At 41.9% G+C, this 18798-nt stretch overlaps 1 protein-coding gene across 2 annotated transcripts in view; it reads left to right on the plus strand.

Moving 5' to 3' along the window:
- Positions 1-18798, plus strand: part of sema3d (sema domain, immunoglobulin domain (Ig), short basic domain, secreted, (semaphorin) 3D) — a 360181-nt gene that overhangs the window by 119819 nt on the left and 221564 nt on the right. For both annotated transcript variants that reach the window (XM_041202541.1, XM_041202540.1), the window contains 3 exons: positions 5281-5343; positions 15693-15812; positions 16018-16111. In XM_041202541.1, coding sequence (XP_041058475.1) covers positions 5281-5343; positions 15693-15812; positions 16018-16111 — 277 coding nt within the window. The remainder of the gene's footprint in view (positions 1-5280; positions 5344-15692; positions 15813-16017; positions 16112-18798) is intronic.

The raw sequence follows: 18798 nt of genomic DNA on the forward strand, positions 1-18798 counted from the left end.
TTTATGCTGAAATTTTGCTTCTAACTCACATATGTAATTTTTTGTGCTAAGCTAGGTTTTTGAGTTGAGTACTGTATGGAGTTACCAGACCACCTGGATAATAGAGTATTTATGAGAAATTGAAAAACTTGAAACTTCCCAGCTAGCAGCATATTTCCTGAAGCATCTTGAATTAATAAAAAGTGAATCCAGATCCCCAATTACCTTTTCTTGAATTTGAATTATACAAACATAAGAGTTGCTTTCTGTCCGATATTGCTGCCTCTCTATTGCTGATCTCCGTCTTTCTTTGCTCTCTCTGTTTGCACCATGAAACCCATTTAGAAAAGCATCGCCTGGAACCCCTACTTAAAGTTCACATTCAGATTTATTAATGCTTCAATAATTTAAAAACACAGTTTCAAGTGTTATGGCTACACCTACAGGAAGTCAGACTGGAAAAAAAATGGGAGAAAACCTTATAAAGTGTAATCAGAAATAACTTTGCAATCCACGTACTTTGCAAAGTTTGGCGGCGAACTTTGTGTGACCTCTACAACATAAAGAAAACAGGTCTTGAGAAAAAAGTATAACAGTAACATTTAAACTTTTAGCATGTTTTTAATTTGAATAGTCAATGCACTTACTTGACAAAAGGCGATGTTTTATGCTTCCACCATCACAATAAAATCTTTCATTTTCTTGCAAACTTCCTTCGTGCAGTATCCTGTAAATTCAGCTTGCAACAATATGCCAGCTCCTGTGTGCCAAAGGCAATCAGCATCAGCATCTAATAGCACAGTATTTCTTTGTCCTTAACACTTATATCAGGAAGTTATAAAAATGAGAAACCACAAAATGCATTGGAGGAACAACTCTTTAAGTGGAAAGAATGTTGAATACATTGAAAACAGCAAGATTCCACGTCTCAAATTAATTCTCTTTTGGCTCAAACCCAATGTTTTCTAATGAAAACAACTTTGCCAACAGGAAAATAATGATCCAGGCAGATACTGCATAAGCAAAAGATGTAGTTATTAGTCTGATGTATTTTTGGACAAATAGAGCTAGATAGACCTCAGTTAATTTTATGCTGTAGTTTTTTTTCTGATTTTTTTTTGGAGTTACATATTAAATGGCAACATTTGGATATATTACTTTGTACAAGATTTCAGTGTTTGTTCAACTGTATTGATGGTTCGACATTAATCATAGGCAGAATTGAGGTTGTCGGAATGTCTCTCTCTCCCAAAGGTGGTCCACGTGTTTTTGAACAATACTGTCTTCCACTTCCACCTGGAAGGATAAGGGACCAGTTCTGAGACAATGGTCCCAGAAACCCAACAAGGTCCACTTCCAAAATTCCGCACAAAAACTGTGTCTCCTACAGTGAATCTGTGAGCTTTGCTATGAATATCGTGATTCAGTTTTTGGTTACTCTGATTCCTTTCTACCTTCCTCTCTAAGTTTGGAAACACTTGGCTTAACCTTGTATGTTGGCGGCGTTTCATAAATAATTCAGACAGCGTTGAACCCTCAATCAAATGAGGTGTTATATGATAACCGAAAAGAAAGTGGGCAAGTCGATTTTCTAGAGTACCTTCTGATAACTTCTTCATTCCAGATTTGAAAGTTTGCACAGCTCTTTCTGCTAAACCATTTGAAAAAGGATGATGTGGTGCTGTTTTAATATGTCTGATCCCATTTAAACTCATGAATCTCTGAAACTCTGTACTGGTAAAAATGATCCTGTTATCCGAAACGATGATTTCTGGTAGGCCATGTTTGCTAAAACATTGATGCGGCTTTTCAGTAGTTATGCTCAATGTTAGTGATGTAACTTCGTACACATCCATCCTTTTAGAAAGCACTTCTATGATCAAAAAAAATGGTACCTCAGAATAGTCTGACATAATCAATATGTAGTCCAAATCAAGGTTGAACAGGCTACTCCCACGGATGCAGTGAAGCTGGAACAGGCAACTTCTGTTGTTGCTGGCAGTGGAGACAGTGCTTGACCATGCTTTCAATGTCACTGTCAATGCCTGGCCACTAGACAAGTACTTTCATCTTCGATATGCCTGGATGTGCACCGCAGATCTCTGTCAAGAGTGGTTCTCTTTTTTGTGAAGGGATGACAACTTTTGATTCCCACAACAAAATTCTATCTTGGCAACTTAACTCTGTTTTCCGGGCATGGAATGGTCTCATCTTTTCAGATACAGGCGAATTTGACCATCCGTGCAATACAAGGTCTCTGACCTCTGACAAAATTGGATCTCTGCCCGTCCGATTTCTAATTTGCTCCGTGCACACAGGTGAAGAATCCAAGAAATTAGGAACAAGAGGAACTTCTTCCGGCACTGTAGCATGTACAATGCTATCTGGTAATGGGAGACAACTGAGTGTGTCCGCATTTCCAATATGTAAGTAAGGATGGTACATAAAGGTATACTCATACATAGATAATATCTAAGCCCAACTTTGAATTCTTGCTGATGCTATTGGAGGAATGGCTTTATCCTCACTGAATAAACCTATTAACGGTTTATGGTCCGACACAATGGTGAAATGTTGTCCATGTAGGTACTGGTGGAATTTCTTCAGTTCAAAAACCATCGACAAAACTTCCTTTTCTAATTGAGAATAACCCTTCCCAGCTGTGAAGAGGGTTATTGGGACATAGCCATTGGGCCTTGCGGATCCATTTTCCATTCTATGTGATAACACAGTTCCCACACGTAAAGAGAAACATCACATGTTAATACCAATTTTTTCGATGGGTTGTGGTGAACCAATAAACACAATGAATGTAATAGCTTCTTAACTTTCACAAAAGCGTCTTCCTGTTATGAATTCCATGACCAACAATGATTCTTTTTAACAACAAGGGCAGGATTTTTCCCTTGGCGGGGTTGCTTGGCAGGGGCAGGAGGGGGCAGCACTCAACGCTGCCTGTGCGAGTGGGGAGAGGAGGATGAGAGGGTCTAGTGAGATCTTTGCGCATGCATGCAAAAGAGCACTTCAATCTCCCTGAGGCACGGAGCTGCTACAGGGAGATGAAGCGCTGTTTAAAAAAGAAAAGGAAATAAAATTGTCATAAAACATGTCCCCTCATGTGACTCTGTCACATGAACTTAATTCAAAATTTTAATTCAAAAATAAAATTTTTATTTGATGTTTATTTGCTTAGGAAACTTCATCCTGCCTGCTGAACAAATGTCTGATCCGTCAATCAAACAACTCTCAAAGACCGCTTCACAGCTGTGTAAACAACCCACACAGGGCTGAATCCATTAGTGAGACTAGGAGCTCAGACAAGCATTCATAATAGCCATTTGTTCAGCTCATTTCTAAGATGTCAATGTTTTCAGCTTGAGAGCCTTTGTCGACACAGTTGCACAGGAGGTGGGATTGTGAGATCAGGAAATGGCCCCAACTGTGATCCTTGCTTCAAGAGTGAAAATCCCAGCCTGACCCAATCTGTCCTAATAATTCCTTGAATAAAAATAGAAAATGCTGAGAATAATCATCTGGTCAGGCAGCAGATATGGAGCGTATATCTCTCTCCACAGGTGTGGCTTCACCTGCTGAGAATTTCCAACATGTTCAGTTCTTGTTTCAGATTTCCAACAAATGCAGTACCCCAACTTTGTCCTAATATCTTTTCATATAGCTCAATGTCAATTTTTTTTTCTGTTAATACTCCTGAGAGGTGCTTTGGGACATTTTAGGACATCTAAAGGTGCTGTATAAATGCAGTTTGTTTTGTGTTAAATGGGTTAATACATGCTAAGCTTACAGAAAAAGAGAGCATGTGTTTACAATGCCCTTCATGTTATCAGAATGTCCCAATGAGCTTCAGACAGTACATTGCTGAAATACAGTCACTCTTGTAATGTGGAAAATTGCGGCAAAAAATTTGCAAACAGTAGGGCTGTATAAACGGCAAGACATAAATGACCAGAGAACCAGTTTTGCTTTAAGTGATGTTTATAGAGTGATAAATATTGGTCAGGGTAAATGCCAGGGGATGTTTTATATTCACATGAGAGATTCTAAGTATCAGCCAAGATTACGTGCCCAAATCCTGGATTAGGTCTCTGAAACAGAAGTGAGAGTGTTCCCACTGAGCACATTGCTTTATACATTTTTTCCCCCACCAACAGCTAATTAATTAACTTATTTGGATTACCCTGTTAAGATAGATGATGCCCAGCATGACAACTATTACTCTTGATTCTGTTCCTTCTTCATCAAACTGAATAAAATAATTCGTACACTGTGTTGCAAATAAACCTAAAAATAAAACCCAAAGAATTTAGTACATCATGCTGTCAGTAGCTCAATATTGGGGAAATTCCATCAAGGATCCTTATAGGATCGTAACTGGCCAAGAACAATTGATTTTTTTTATATTTTCTCCCTATTATTTCTCTTTTCTTCTATGATCACCTGAAAGAATTGCTACAATGACCCTTCAGTAACTCACCTAATTGACTATTTCTCACGTCTAAACCCAGTAACTTTTACCAGCAGGCTATTGCCCCAAGCCTGACCCTTTGTTACAAGAAAGAAAGGCTTTCATTTACATCGAGCTTTTCATGACTACCAAATATCTCAAAGTGCTCTACTTTTTGAAGTGTAGTTACTGTTGTAATGTCAGAAATGGGGCAACCAATTTGCACCCAGTGAGCTCCAATAGACAAATGTGATAATGACTGGATATCGATTTTTCTGATGTTGGTTGAAGGATAAATATTGACCAAAACAGCCTGGATAACTCCTCTGCTCTTCTTCAAAATGGTGCTGTAGGGCCTTTTACATCCACCTGAGAGAGCGGATGGAGCCTTGGTTTAACTTCACCTCTGACAGTTCAGCTCTCCCTCAGTACTGTACTGGAGTGTCAGCCATAATTTTTTTGTGCTCAAGTTTTGGAATGAGAGTTGAATCCACAACCTTCTGATTCAGAGGCAAGAGTTAATCTCAGCTTCATGTACTCACAGGTTAGATTCATAGGATAGCAATCAAGGGGTTGATGATCGTTGATTGTTTCTTATCACTGACAGAATGAATGGAGTGGGGGTGATCTTTACGCAAGCCGTACTGTCCTTACTGCAATTTTGATTGAGATCAATTAATTGAAGATCATACCTGCAGCTACCTGGTTCTATGGCCCCACACTACTTTAACTCAACTCTATATTCCAGGATTGCATACATCCTTTTTTCTTGAAGAAAAACAGCAACATAATCATGTTGTATAATGTTCAGAGCTTAAAAAGATAATTTTATTTTATAGATTCACTGGCCTGGAACCAAAGAAAGAGTTGAAATGTGTAAATTGACAGGAAAACATCCCTTTGTAAGTATCACTGTAACATAGCCATTTCATTGTTTTAACTTTCCATTGGAAAAAAAGATTGCTATGCACTGTTATACCTGTACTATGAATTTAAATATCCAATGAAATAATCAGACACCAGTTTCCTGAGGAGATATTCCAGATCTAAGCTGTGGATCCTCAGTGTATCACGGGTTTGGATTACAGGGGATCTGACACTGTGTGTGGATCCCAAGGTGTCTGGATCCCAGGGTGTGTGGATCATTACTCATTGAGAGATGAAGCATGTGAACTTATGATGGTTATACAAGATTTGAAGTTGGCTAAGTGCAGCAGCGACCGAATGAAGATATTTGTGGGAAAAAATAAAACGTTGTGAATGTTGGAAACCTGAAATAACAAGAGAAAATGGTAGAGGTAAGTAGTACGTCAGTCAATACCTTAAAGCAGAAGATTGTTTAACTTTCAGAAAACAACTCATTGTCAGAAAGTATAATTTAGCTGTGCTCTTGTATTTCTGAGCAGACCATATGATAGATTTTGATTGACATGCACTGGAGTGAGAAGATGAGTTTGAAATGTTTGTTCTGTATCTGTGCAATTTCAGGAATATTGTTGAACATGAATTTGCTCCAAGCATAACATTTCAATGTTCATACCCATTATAGATCTGTCTCAACTCCAGCACTGCCTTAGGTATAAAAACAAAAAAACTGCGGATGCTGGAAATCCAAAACAAAAACAGAATTACCTGGAAAAACTCAGCAGGTCTGGCAGCATCGGTGGAGAAGAAAAGAGTTGACGTTTCGAGTCCTCATGACCCTTCGACAGAACTTGAGTTTGAGTCCAAGAAAGAGTTGAAATATAAGCTGGTTTAAGGTGTTGGGGGGGGGGGGGTGGGGGGGTGGGGGGGTGGGGGGGGGGGGGGGGGGGGGGGGGCGGGGTGTGGGGTGTGCGGGGAGAGAGGGAGAGAGAGAGAGAAGTGGAGGGGGGGGTGTGGTTGTAGGGACCAACAAGCAGTGATAGGAGCAGATCATCAAAAGATGTCACCAACAATAGAACAAAAGAACACATAGGTGTTAAAGTTGGTGATATTATCTAAGCAAATGTGCTAATTAAGAATGGATGGTAGGGCACTCAAGGTATAGCTCTAGTGGGGGTGGGGAGAGCATAAAAGATTTAAAAATATTTAAAAATAATGGAAATAGGTGGGAAAAGAAAAATCTATATAATTTATTGGAAAAAAACAAAAGGAAGGGGGAAGCAGAAAGGGGGTGGGGATGGGGGAGGGAGCTCAAGACCTAAAGTTGTTGAATTCAATATTCAGTCCGGAAGGCTGTAAAGTGCCTAGTTGGAAGATGAGGTGATGTTCCTCCAGTTTGCGTTGGACTTCACTGGAACAATGCAGCAAGCCAAGGACAGACATGTGGGCAAGAGAGCAGGGTGGAGTGTTAAAATGGCAAGCGACAGGGAGGTTTGGGTCATTCTTGCGGACAGACCGCAGGTGTTCTGCAAAGCGGTTGCCCAGTTTATGTTTGGTCTCTCCAATGTAGAGGAGACCACATTGGAAGCAACGAATGCAGTAGACTGAGTTGGGGGGAATGCAAGTGAAATACTGCTTCACTTGAAAGGGGTGTTTGGGCCCTTGGACGGTGAGGAGAGAGGAAGTGAAGGGGCAGGTGTTGCATCTTTTGCGTGGGCATGGGGTTGTGCCATAGGAGGGGGTTGAGGAGTAGGGGGTGATGGAGGAGTGGACCAGGGTGTCCCGGAGGGAGCGATCCCTATGGAATGCCGATAGGGGGAGTGAAGGGAAGATGTGTTTGGTGGTGGCATCATGCTGGGGTTAGCGGAAATGGGGGAGGATGATCCTTTGAATGCGGAGGCTGGTGGGGTGATAAGTGAGGACAAGGGGGACCCTATCATGTTTCTGGGAGGGAGGAGAAGGCGTGAGGGCGGATGCACGGGAGATGGGCCGGACACGGTTGAGGGCCCTGTCAACGATCGTGGGTGGAAAACCTCGGTTAAGGAAGAAGGAGGACATGTCAGAGGAACTGTTTTTGAAGGTAGCATCATCAGAACAGATGCGACGGAGGTGAAGGAACTGAGAGAATGGGATGGAGTCCTTACAGGAAGAGGGGTCTGAGGAGCTGTTGTTGAGGTAGCTGTGGGAGTCGGTGGGTTTGTAATGGATATTGATGGACAGTCTATCACCAGAGATTGAGACAGAGAGGTCAAGGAGGGGAAGGGAAGTGTCAGAGATGGACCACATGAAAATGATGGAGGGGTGGAGATTGGAAGCCAAATTAATAAATTTTTCCAAATCCCGATGAGAGCATGAAGCAGCACCGAAGTAATCATCGATGTACCGGAGAAAGAGTTGTGGAAGGGGGCCGGAGTAGGACTGGAACAAGGAATGTTCCACATACCCCATAAAGAGACAGGCATAGCTGGGGCCCATGCGGGTACCCATAGCCACACCTTTTATTTGGAGGAAGTGAGAGGAGTTGAAGGAGAAATTGTTCAGCGTGAGAACAAGTTCAGCCAGACGGAGGAGAGTAGTGGTGGATGGGGATTGTTCGGGCCTCTGTTCGAGGAAGAAGCTAAGGGCCCTCAGACCATCCTGGTGGGGGATGGAGGAGTAGAAGGATTGGACGTCCATGGTGAAGAGGAAGCGGTTGGGGCCAGGGAACTGGAAATTGTTGATGTGACGTAAGGTGTCAGAGGAATCACGGATGTAGGTGGGAAGGGACTGGACAAAGGGAGAGAGAAGGCAGTCAAGATAACGAGAAATGAGTTCTGTTGGGCAGGAGCAAGCTGAGACGATCGGTCTACCAGGGCAGTTCTGTTTGTGGATTTTGAGTAGGAGATAGAAGCGGGCCGTCCGAGGTTGGGCGACTATCAGGTTGGAAGCTGTGGGAGGAAGATCCCCAGAGGAGATGAGGTCAGTGACAGTCCTGGAAACAATGGCTTGATGTTCAGTGGTGGGGTCATGGTCCAGGGAGAGGTAGGAGGAAGTGTCTGCGAGTTGACGCTCAGCCTCCGCGAGGTAGAGGTCAGTGCGCCAGACAACAACAGCACCACCCTTGTCAGCGGGTTTGATGACAATGTCAGGGTTGGACCTGAGAGAATGGAGTGTAGTAAGTTCAGAGAGAGACAGGTTAGAATGGGTGAGAGGAGCAGAGAAATTGAGACGACTAATGTCGCGCCGACAGTTCTCAATGAAAAGATCAAGAGAAGGTAAGAATCCAGAGGGAGGGGTCCAGGTAGAGGGAGAATATTGGTGGTGGGTGAAAGGATCCGTTGAATGGGGAGAGGTCTCCTGCCCAAAGAAGTGAGTCTGGAGACGAAGACGGCGGAAGAAGAGTTCAGCATCATGCCGAGCCCGAAATTCATTGAGGTGAGGGCGTAAGGGTATGAAACTAAGTCCTTTGCTGAGCACTGAATGTTCAACATCGGAGAGGGGCAGGTCAGGGGGTATAGTGAATACACGGCTGGGGCTGGGATTGGAAGATGGGGTGGGGACGGAGGGACGGGCAGGGGTGGAGGGTCCTAGATGGGTGTTGGTGTCGATGAGTTGTTGGAGTTTGCGTTCCTTAGCACTTGAAAGAAAGAGAAAAAGTTTCTTGTTGAGGTGTCGGATGAGCCAAAGAATAAAATGAAACTGGGGGCACGCGCAGCTTTGAAAAAGGGTACAGCGGTGCTGCTGGAGGGAGAGGTCGAGTGTGTTCATATGGCAGCACATTGGAGAGACCAAACGTAAACTGGGTGAACGCTTTGCAGAACACCTGCGGTCTGTCCGCAAGAATGACCCAAACCTCCCTGTCGCTTGCCAAATTAACACTCCACCCTGCTCTCTTGCCCACATGTCTGTCCTTGGCTTGCTGCATTTTTCCAGTGAAGCCCAAAGCAAACTGGAGGAACAACACCTCATCTTCCGACTAGGCACCTTACAGCCTTCCGGACTGAATATTGAATTCAACAACTTTAGGTCGTGAGCTCCCTCCCCCATCCCCACCCCCTTTCTGCTTCCCCCTTCCTTTTGTTTTTTTCCAATAAATTATATAGATTTTTTTTTTCCCACCTATTTCCATTATTTTTAAATATTTTTAAATCTTTTATGCTCTCCCCACCCCCACTAGAGCTATACCTTGAGTGCCCTACCATCCATTCTTAATTAGCACATTAGTTTAGACAATATCACCAACTTTAACACCTATGTGTTCTTTTGTTCTATTGTTGGTGACATCTTTTGATGATCTGCTTCTATCACTGCTTGTTTGTCCCTACAACCACACCAACCCCCTCCACTTCTCTCTCTCTCTCCCTCTCTCCGCCCCCACCGCCCCCTGCCCCCACACACCTTAAACCAGCTCATATTTCAACTCTTTCTTGGAATCGAACTCAATTTCTGTCGAAGGGTCATGAGGACTCGAAACGTCAACTCTTTTCTTCTCCGCCAATGCTGCCAGACCTGCTGAGTTTTTCCAGGTAATTCTGTTTTTGTTCAGCCTTAGGTATAGTTTCCTGGTGAATTACTCGTCCATTATAAGCATTCAGTTATATTTATAAAATATCTGTTGTGTTAAAGTTATTAGAGTCTATAATTAAGGAGAATGTGACTATGCACTTAGAGAAATTTGAGTTGTTTAGAAAGAACCAACTTGGATTTCTAAAGGGTAGGACATATCCAACAAACCAAATTGATTTTTGAGGAAGTCACTAAAGTAGTGGACAGGGGAACATCTATGGATGTAGTTTATGTGAATTTCCAGAAAATATTCAAGAAAGGTCCACATAAGAAACTGTTAGTTAACATTAAAGCTCATGGAATTGAGGCAATTATTGACCTGGCTCAGAGATTATTTCGGTGATAGCAGACTGAAGTTAACAATAGTAGATGTGTACTCAAATTGGAAGGAAGTATCAAGTATATCCAACAACGATTGGTGCTCAACTATTCACTAGATTGATTAATGAATTGGATAATGCAATAGACAGCTTTATATACAGGGTTTGCTAATGACATAAGATTGGTGGCATAGTAAATATTGTGAGCATTAAATTAAAAAGAGACAGTGATAGATTAAGTGAATGGGCAGAATTGTGGCAGAGGGAGTTCAATGCAGAAAATATTAGATGATCCATTCAACCAGAAAAAGAATAGATGCCTTTACCTTTATAGGGTCAAAAGCGAGGAGCAGTGGTATTTCAGAGATTTAGGGATTCATGCACACACAGGCGATGGTGGCATCATGTCACTGGACGAGTAATCCCAAGACCCCAGGCTAATGTTCTGGTGGCAGGTGGCTGGTGGAACTTAAATTCAACTAATAAATCAGGAATGTAAATTTATTCTCAGTAATGATGACCATGACAACTATCATCAATTGTTGTCAAAACCCATCTTCACTCATGCTCTTTAGGGAAGGAAATCTGCCATCCTCACCTGGTCTGGCCTACATATGACTCCAGACCCACAGCAATATGATGGCCTAACAAATTACTCAATTCAATGGCATTTAGGAATGAGCAACAAATACAACACCCAGATCCTGTGAAAGAATAAAGAAAGATAATTAAAATGTTGTGGTCAGGTAGAAAAAAAAAAATCAAAAGACTTCTGGAATGTTAGCCTTTATAACTAGAGGGCTATAACATTAAGGGAAGAAAGGGTTGCTACAGCTATACAAAGTCCTGGTTAGACCACAGCTGGAATACTGTGTACAGTTCTCACACCACACCTTAGAAAGGAAATATTGGCCTTGGAAGGAGTGCAGCACAGATTCATTTTTTTAATCATTCATGGAATGTGGGTATTGATGACAAGGACAACATGAGGAGCTGATTAGGAACTGCTGCTGAGCCTCCTCTGATACAATTGAATGGTTTGCTAAGTGATTTCAGAGGGCAGATAAGAGTCAACTACATTACTGGGGTCTGAAGTCACGCATAGGCCTAGACCAGAAGTAGACAGAAAATTCTCTTTTCTAAAATACATTAGTGAACCAGATGGAATTTTATGACAATCCGGTAGCACCATGGTCACCATTCTCAATACTAGCTTTTGTTCCAAATTTATTTAGCAGATGAATTTAAATTCTCCAGCTGTCATGATGGGATTTAAACTCATTTTGCCAGATCATTAATCCGAATCCCTGGATTGCTAGGCTAATGACAGAAATACTATGCTGCTGTGTCCTTGCTCCAAGGTTTAAATTATTAAGAGTGATTACATAAATAAGGTTTGTAAAATAAGGTTAAGGGTGAGCTTATTGAGGTTTTTAGAATTTGAAAGGGAGAATAGAGGGAAACATTTTCCAGTAGTGGAGGAGTCTCGAACTAGGGAACATAACCTTAAAATCAGAACCAGGCCATTCAGGAGAGAAGTTAGGAAACGCTTCTTAAAGCAAAGGGTGGTAGAAGTATGGAACTCTTTCCCACAGAAAGCAGTAGATGCTAGGTGTCAGTTAATAATTTTAAATCTGTGATTGGTAGAATTCTGCTAGCCAAGGGTATGAAGGAATATGGAATCAAGTAAATAAAGTTAGGATACAGATCAGCCATTATTTTATTGAAGGGTGGAATAGGCTGGAGGGGCTGACTGGCCTACTCCCTGTTCCAATGCTAATGACTTTCTACTGAAAAGCAACATGGAAACACATTTTACGTAATTACTGAATTCTCAGGGTGATGTGGCCCAGATAAATGCTAAAAATTGTGTGCTTATATTTTAATAGTGACTTTATTTCTCTTATAAAATTTGATAAAGGGGAATTATATAAGAAGGAACATATCTGAGATAAAAAGAACCATTGTAACTTTTTAAAAATGAAAATGAACATTAGGAGTTATGTCAAAGGTTTCCCAGGACCCCACATCAAATTACATAGCTACAAAATCCCATTCAGAAAGACTGACTTTGTGACACATAATATGATGAATGTAACCTCTTGCTGCTAGGTGCTAGGGGTCACATTAATGAAACACGTTTTTTGGCAGTTTCAGCCGAGCCCCCTGTTGACACGAGCCCAGAGGGCAGGGTTCTGAAACGGGGGGTGAGGTTTCATTGTAGAATAATTTGCATGGGGGCCCTAGTTAGTGGATTTCATCACTCTAGCCTTGAGGACTGTTCTGTCATCACATTTATAATAATGACAATAATTCATCTTTATTTAAAGCATATTAAATCAAATGTTCCATAGATATATTCTCCCTCACCCTGAGGTGAATATCATATCATTGCAAAGTTTGTTTCAGTCATGACTTGCTAAATTGTACTATTCCTGCTCTGAACTTAGGAGCTCTTAATAAATAAACTGTTGTTTGTATTCTGTTAACAATTGACTACAACCCTATTAAAAAATAAATTCATGACATAAAACTCCAACTGCACTTAACCTGTACAATAATTACTTTGTGTAGAATTCTTTGTTGGAGAATTTGACAATAAATAACTGTTATCGTCACAATCACAATTTTTTTTTACTATGTGCCAAGAAAATTGAAAATATAAAACTAAAGAGAAAAAGAAACTCACTTATTACCTATGCATAGGTAAAGATTTTATTAACAATCATTAATTTAAAATGATCCCATCTGGATTGTATTTTGCTAAGATCTAAGATAGTGGAATGAAAGTTAAAATCCAACAATGTAAACATAGAGCTTTTGATATCTACTTAGAAGCATAATTAAATATTAATGTTGAAGCAAGCTACAAGCAATCTTATCAAGCATAAAGAAGCAATTAATATAGACCAAAGAACCTGATACATGATCAGCACCAATAACAATACAGTAATTGTTGCAAACATTTCCAAAAGTGCAGAAACCTTTCCAGTAATAATTTTTTCTTTAAGTTTTCTATGAGGTTTGGTTATGGTGATCTCCTGTTTAAAAGAAAACCTGGAGTATGGCTCCTTTTATGGCTCAGCAAGTCTGTCCAGTGACGAGCTGAGTCAAAAAGGACCAGGAAAGTTCCTGGCTTTGATCTACAGTCTCTGCTGATTTAGTTGACCTCAGTTGGTTGGCATGGTCCTTGGGTTAGAGAAGATGAAATTAGTCTAGGTTCCCAATTCTAAACACAATCCAGCTTCTCCTGCTAGAAGTGCACGTGCAACTTTCAACTCATCGTTTCCACTTTGCCATCTAGGTTTCTGTGGCAATATATTCTATGACTCCATAGCCTATTCATTCCCATCAAAGAATTAGGCATGAATAAATGAGTAATAGTTACTTGGGCAAGGCGGCAGAGGTTGCTGAATGTTTGGAGAACCATAAGCAAGTAAAGAATTAATGGCAGAGTAGGAGAGGAAAAAAAGGTTGCAGTGGTGGGGGCATGGTTGGCAGGGTCAAGAGAAAAGCTTCATATTGAGGAAATCTTGACCCTGAGACTGGGTTTTGTTGGTTGTTATGATCTTGGTAGAGATCAGAAGCAGTAGTAGAGACCAGTGTCTTGAAGCTATTAATGTATATAATATTTTGGAAAATATTTTTCTTTTTATAATAGAGTTAATCTGTGGGGATGTCTTAACTGGAGTAAAGCCAGCTATTCTGGGTGCTTTGATGTACTAGTTTGAGATGTAAACAGAGAGATAACTGCATTTGCATTTTTTGAATAAAGCATTCAAGAAGAGGGGTGAAAAATTATACGTTTCTAACAGCTACCAAGCAATATGTTTATAATACTCATAAAATTGGTATTATGAAAGGGGTTTCATTTTAAATGGCGAAGTTCAAAGAGGTTATTGATACAATGAAAATTATCAGTCAGTGGGGCTGGTAGGTAGAACTTCAGTAGTTTTCGGGCGTGCAGGCAGAGGCAATGTAAGATCAAAAGGCAGCTGTAAGCCTCCAACTGCTCCAACTGGCTCCACAGTGGAAAGAGTCTCATTTTGAATTTGTAAAGTGAAAATGCTTTGCCTGGTGTCTGGTTAAGTCTATGGGTTGATGTTGCCTTAATGGAGATTAGTTTGGGAATTTGTTAAAAGTTATGAAAGTAGTAATTTGTAGCCATGTGTATATATTTTAACCTGTATAATTAATAAAATGTTTCATTTAGTTTAACGTAAAACTTCGAGAACCAGTGGTCTGATTCCTGAGTTTAGGGTCGCATCCCAAACATAACACTTAAAAAGATTGATGATGATAGTTCTTAAAAGTTTCCCTCTGGGATTTTTAAATAACACTGTTTTATCAACTGCATCAGTCATAACACCAGAAAATAGAATTTCAACTGAATCATGCTTGAAAACAATGTTTCTTGCAGCTATCTTGATCCAAAAGAGGAGCTGGATTGTGTTTGAAAGCAGAACAACACACAGGGATGTACAACCACCCCCTCCCCCCACCCCCCCAACTGTTGACCCTTTTCTCATTGACCCTTTTCTTTGCTACTTTTTATCTCTCAGGCAGCTTGGCCACATGATCAGTTACTTGAAGCAAGTTGCTTTTTACAAGAAAGCACCTTCCAGAGGAAACTAGTTCTTAAAGGGACCACCACGCAATATAAAACATAGTCCCGACCCTGCCCGAAAAAGCACATTGGCCATCACACAATGCTTTTCCCAAGTATGAAATTGCGTAATTTTTTGTTATTGCTTATAATTGTCTTTGGGAGAGAATATGGAGCGCAGTAATTGAGAATCCAAATCCAAGTAGCATGATGGCTCAGTTCTGGAGAAGAGTCATATTGAACCTGACTCTGTTTCTCTCTGCACAGATGCTGTCAGACCTGCTGAGTTTTTTCCATCACTTTCTGCTTTTATTGCAGTTTGATGACTGGACTCATTTCATCCCCAGCATCGACATTTTCAATTTTGTGCATCAAAGAATGCTCCACTTCTTCACAATTATCGAATACCTGACCTCATGCAGAGGTCAGCGATGGAGTGATGGATTAGTGGGGGCTGGAGGATGCTGACATGGTAGGAACACTGAGCTCAATAAGGCTCTTGGTGCTTTGCACTGGTAATTCTGGGACTAAAGTTAAAAAGCTCCATGTGTCCTCATTTCCCTGACTGCTTCATCATGCCTCCCCATCCCCCTTACATGGTAATTTGAGAACCTCTACGATAATAAATAACCCTAACTGCCATGGGTTTATGTTTCTTCTGCTGTATGTGTCATTGCATTTGTAAATTTCCATGGGATGTAACTGGTGTTTGATTGTTTTCAACTTTTAAAAGATACAGCAACTGATGCAAACAAGTCTGCCCAGAGGTTAATGCCCAGAATAACACAGCAAAGAATGTGCAGAGCTCTGTAGGCACAATACTCAGAGGAGCAATGATAGAGAAGTCAGAGGCCGGCACTTTGTGAGTCTATTTCTTTCATGCCTGTGCTAATGATTCTTTCTGTTTCCTGAACAGAGAGAGTGTGCAAATTTCATCAGGGTCCTTCATAATTATAACAAGACCCACGCGTATGTCTGTGGGACTGGAGCCTTCCACCCAACGTGTGGCTTTATTGAGCTGGGACCCCGGGCAGAGGTAATGTAATTTTAGCTACTGTTATAAGTGGTGCATGGCAGGGAAAGTGGTAAATGGAATGAATATCATCCATCACCCCCCTTCAAAGGGATTTTCACAACACATTGTTGATATTTTACGTAGATGACGCACACTTAGTACAAAGAGATTCATTCATTCATTCAAAACATATTCCTGAGAGGTGATCTTTAATTTTTTTTATCAGGAGCCAGTGTTTCAACTGGATTTACATGGTCTTGAGTCTGGAAGATTGAAATGTCCCTTTGATCCTCAGCAACCTTTTGCTTCAGTGTTAACAGGTAAAAAATAACATTAACAGGTAAAAAATAACATTAACAGGTAAAAAATAACATTGACCCTTTGGTTCGTCATGTCATGTCATGTCATGTCATGTCATGTCATGTCATGAAGCGAGAAGTCCTCAGGCCAAAACAGCAGCCGAATGTTATCTACACTTTCACTGTGATTCCTTATTTGTGTAAGAAAAAAAAGGTTCCAATTATTTGCAAAGAGTTAACATCTCCCTAATTATCCATCCGTGAAGAACACAGCAAGCACCTGTGCCGTGGATGTTTTAAGATTGCAGCAAAGCTGTTTTTGTAAAATATTAAAGTTTTTATGCTCAGTAAAGACATCATCATTATGATATATTTAGTATTTATTCATTCATGGGATGTGGGCATCGCTGGCTGGGCCCAGCATTTATTTCCCACCCTTAGTTGCGCTTGAGAAGGTGGTGGTGAGCTGCCTTCTTGAACCGCTGCAGGTACACCCACAGTGCTGTTAGGGAGGGAGCTCCAGGACTTTGACCCAGTAACAGTGAAGGAACAGCGATATATTTCCAAGTCAGGATGCTGAGTGGCTTGGAGGGGAACTTCCAGGTGGTGGTGTTCCCATGTGTCTGTTGTCCTTTTTCTTCTAAGTCATAGTGGTCATGGGTTTGGAAGGTGCTGTCTAAGGAGCCTTGGTGAATTCCTGCAGTGCGTATTGTAGATGGGACACACACTGCTGCTACTGTGCGTCGGTGGTGGAGGGAGTGAATGTTTGTGGATGGTGTGCCAATCGAGTGGACTGCTTTGATCGAGACGGTGTCAAGCTTTTTGAGTGTTGTGGGAGCTGCATTCATCCAGGCAAGTGGGGAGTATTCCATCACACTCCTGACCTGTGCCTTGTAGATGGTGGACAGGCTTTGGGGAGACAGGAGGTGAATTACTCGCTGCAGGATTCCTCACCTCTGACCTGCTCCTGTAGCCACAGTATTTATATGGCTAGTCCAGTTCAGTTTCTGCACAATGGTAACCCCCAGGATGTTGATGGTGGGGGATTCAGCAATGGTAATGCCATTGAATGTCATGGTTGAAGGTTAGTTTCTCTCTTGCCTGGCATTTGTGTGGCGCAACTTGGAAATATATCGTTGTTCCTTCACTGTTACTGGGTCAAAATCCTGGAACTCCCTCCCTAACAGCATGGTGTTGTTACTTGCCACTTGTCAGCACACAACTGAATATTGTCCAGGTCTTGCTGCATCTGGACAGGTCTGCTTCAGTATCTGAGGAGTCGTGAATCTGCTGAACATTGTACAATCATCAGCAAAAATCCCCACTTCTGACCTTTTGATGGAAGGAAGGTCATTGATGAAGCAGCTGAAGATGGTTGGGCCTCGGACACTACCCTGAGGAACTCCTGCAGTGATGTCCTAGAACTGACATGATTGACCTCCGACAATCACAACCATCTTCCTTTGTGCTCGGTATGACTCTAACCAATGGAGAGTTTTTCCCCTGATTCCCATTGACCCCAGTTTTGCTAGGGCTCCTTGATGCCACACTCAGACAAATGCAGCCTTGATGCCAAGGGCAGTCACTCTCACCTCACCTCGGGAGTTCAGCTCTTTTGTCCATGTTTGAACCAAGGCTGTAATGTGGCCAGGAGCTGAGTGGCCCTGGCGGGACCCAAACTGAGTGTCAGTGAGCAGGTTATTGCTAAGCAAATGTGGCTTGATAGCACTGTTGATGACCCCTTCCATTATTTTACTGATGATCGAGAGTAGGCTGATGGGGCAGTAATCAGCCAGGTTGGATTTGTCCTGCTTTTTGGTTACAACACATACCTTGGCAATTTTCCACATAGCCGGGTAGATGCCAGTGTTGTAGCTGAACTGGAACAGCTTGGCTAGGGGCGCGGCAAGTTCTGGAGCACAAGCCTTTAGTACTATTGCCGGAATATTGTCAAGGCCCATAGCCTTTGCAGTATCCAGTGCCTTCAGCCATTTCTTGATATCATGTGGAGTGAATTGAATTGGCCAAAGACTGGCATCTAAGATGCTGGGGACCTCCACAGGGGTCCGAGATGGATCATCCGCTCATCAACTTTGGCTGAAGATTGTTGCAAATGTTTCAGCCTTATCTTTTGAACTGATGTGCCGGGCTCCCCCATCATTAAGGATGATGATATTTGTGGAACCTCGTCCTCCAGTGAGTTGTTTAATTCTCCACCACTATTCATGACTGCATGTGGCCAGACTGCACCAGGGGTAAATCTCTCTGCTGGTTGGAGTCATAGCTAGCATAAAGGAAGATGGTTGTGGTTGTTGGAAGACAATCATCTCAGTTCCATGACATCACTGCAGGAGTTCCTCAGGGTACTGTCCTCGGCCCAACCATCTTCAGCTGCTTGGTTGTGGAATCACTTAGCTCTGTCTATCACTTGTTTCTTATGCTGTTTGGCTAGGAAGTTGTCCTGTGTTGTAACTTCACCAGGTTGACACCTCATTTTTAGATATGCCTGGCACTTCTCCTGGACTCTTCATTGGACCAGGGTTGGTCCCCTAGCTCGGTGGTAATAGGTAGAGTAAAGAATATGCTGGGCCTTGAGGTGACAGATTGTGGTTGAGTACGATTCTGCTGCTGCCCCTCAGTGCCTCATGGTGCCCAGTTTTGAGTTAGATCTGTTTGCAATCTATCACAGTGGTAGTGCCACACAACAC

This window comes from Carcharodon carcharias, chromosome 13 (assembly GCF_017639515.1).
Source record: "Carcharodon carcharias isolate sCarCar2 chromosome 13, sCarCar2.pri, whole genome shotgun sequence".
NCBI classification, from domain to species: domain Eukaryota; kingdom Metazoa; phylum Chordata; class Chondrichthyes; order Lamniformes; family Lamnidae; genus Carcharodon; species Carcharodon carcharias.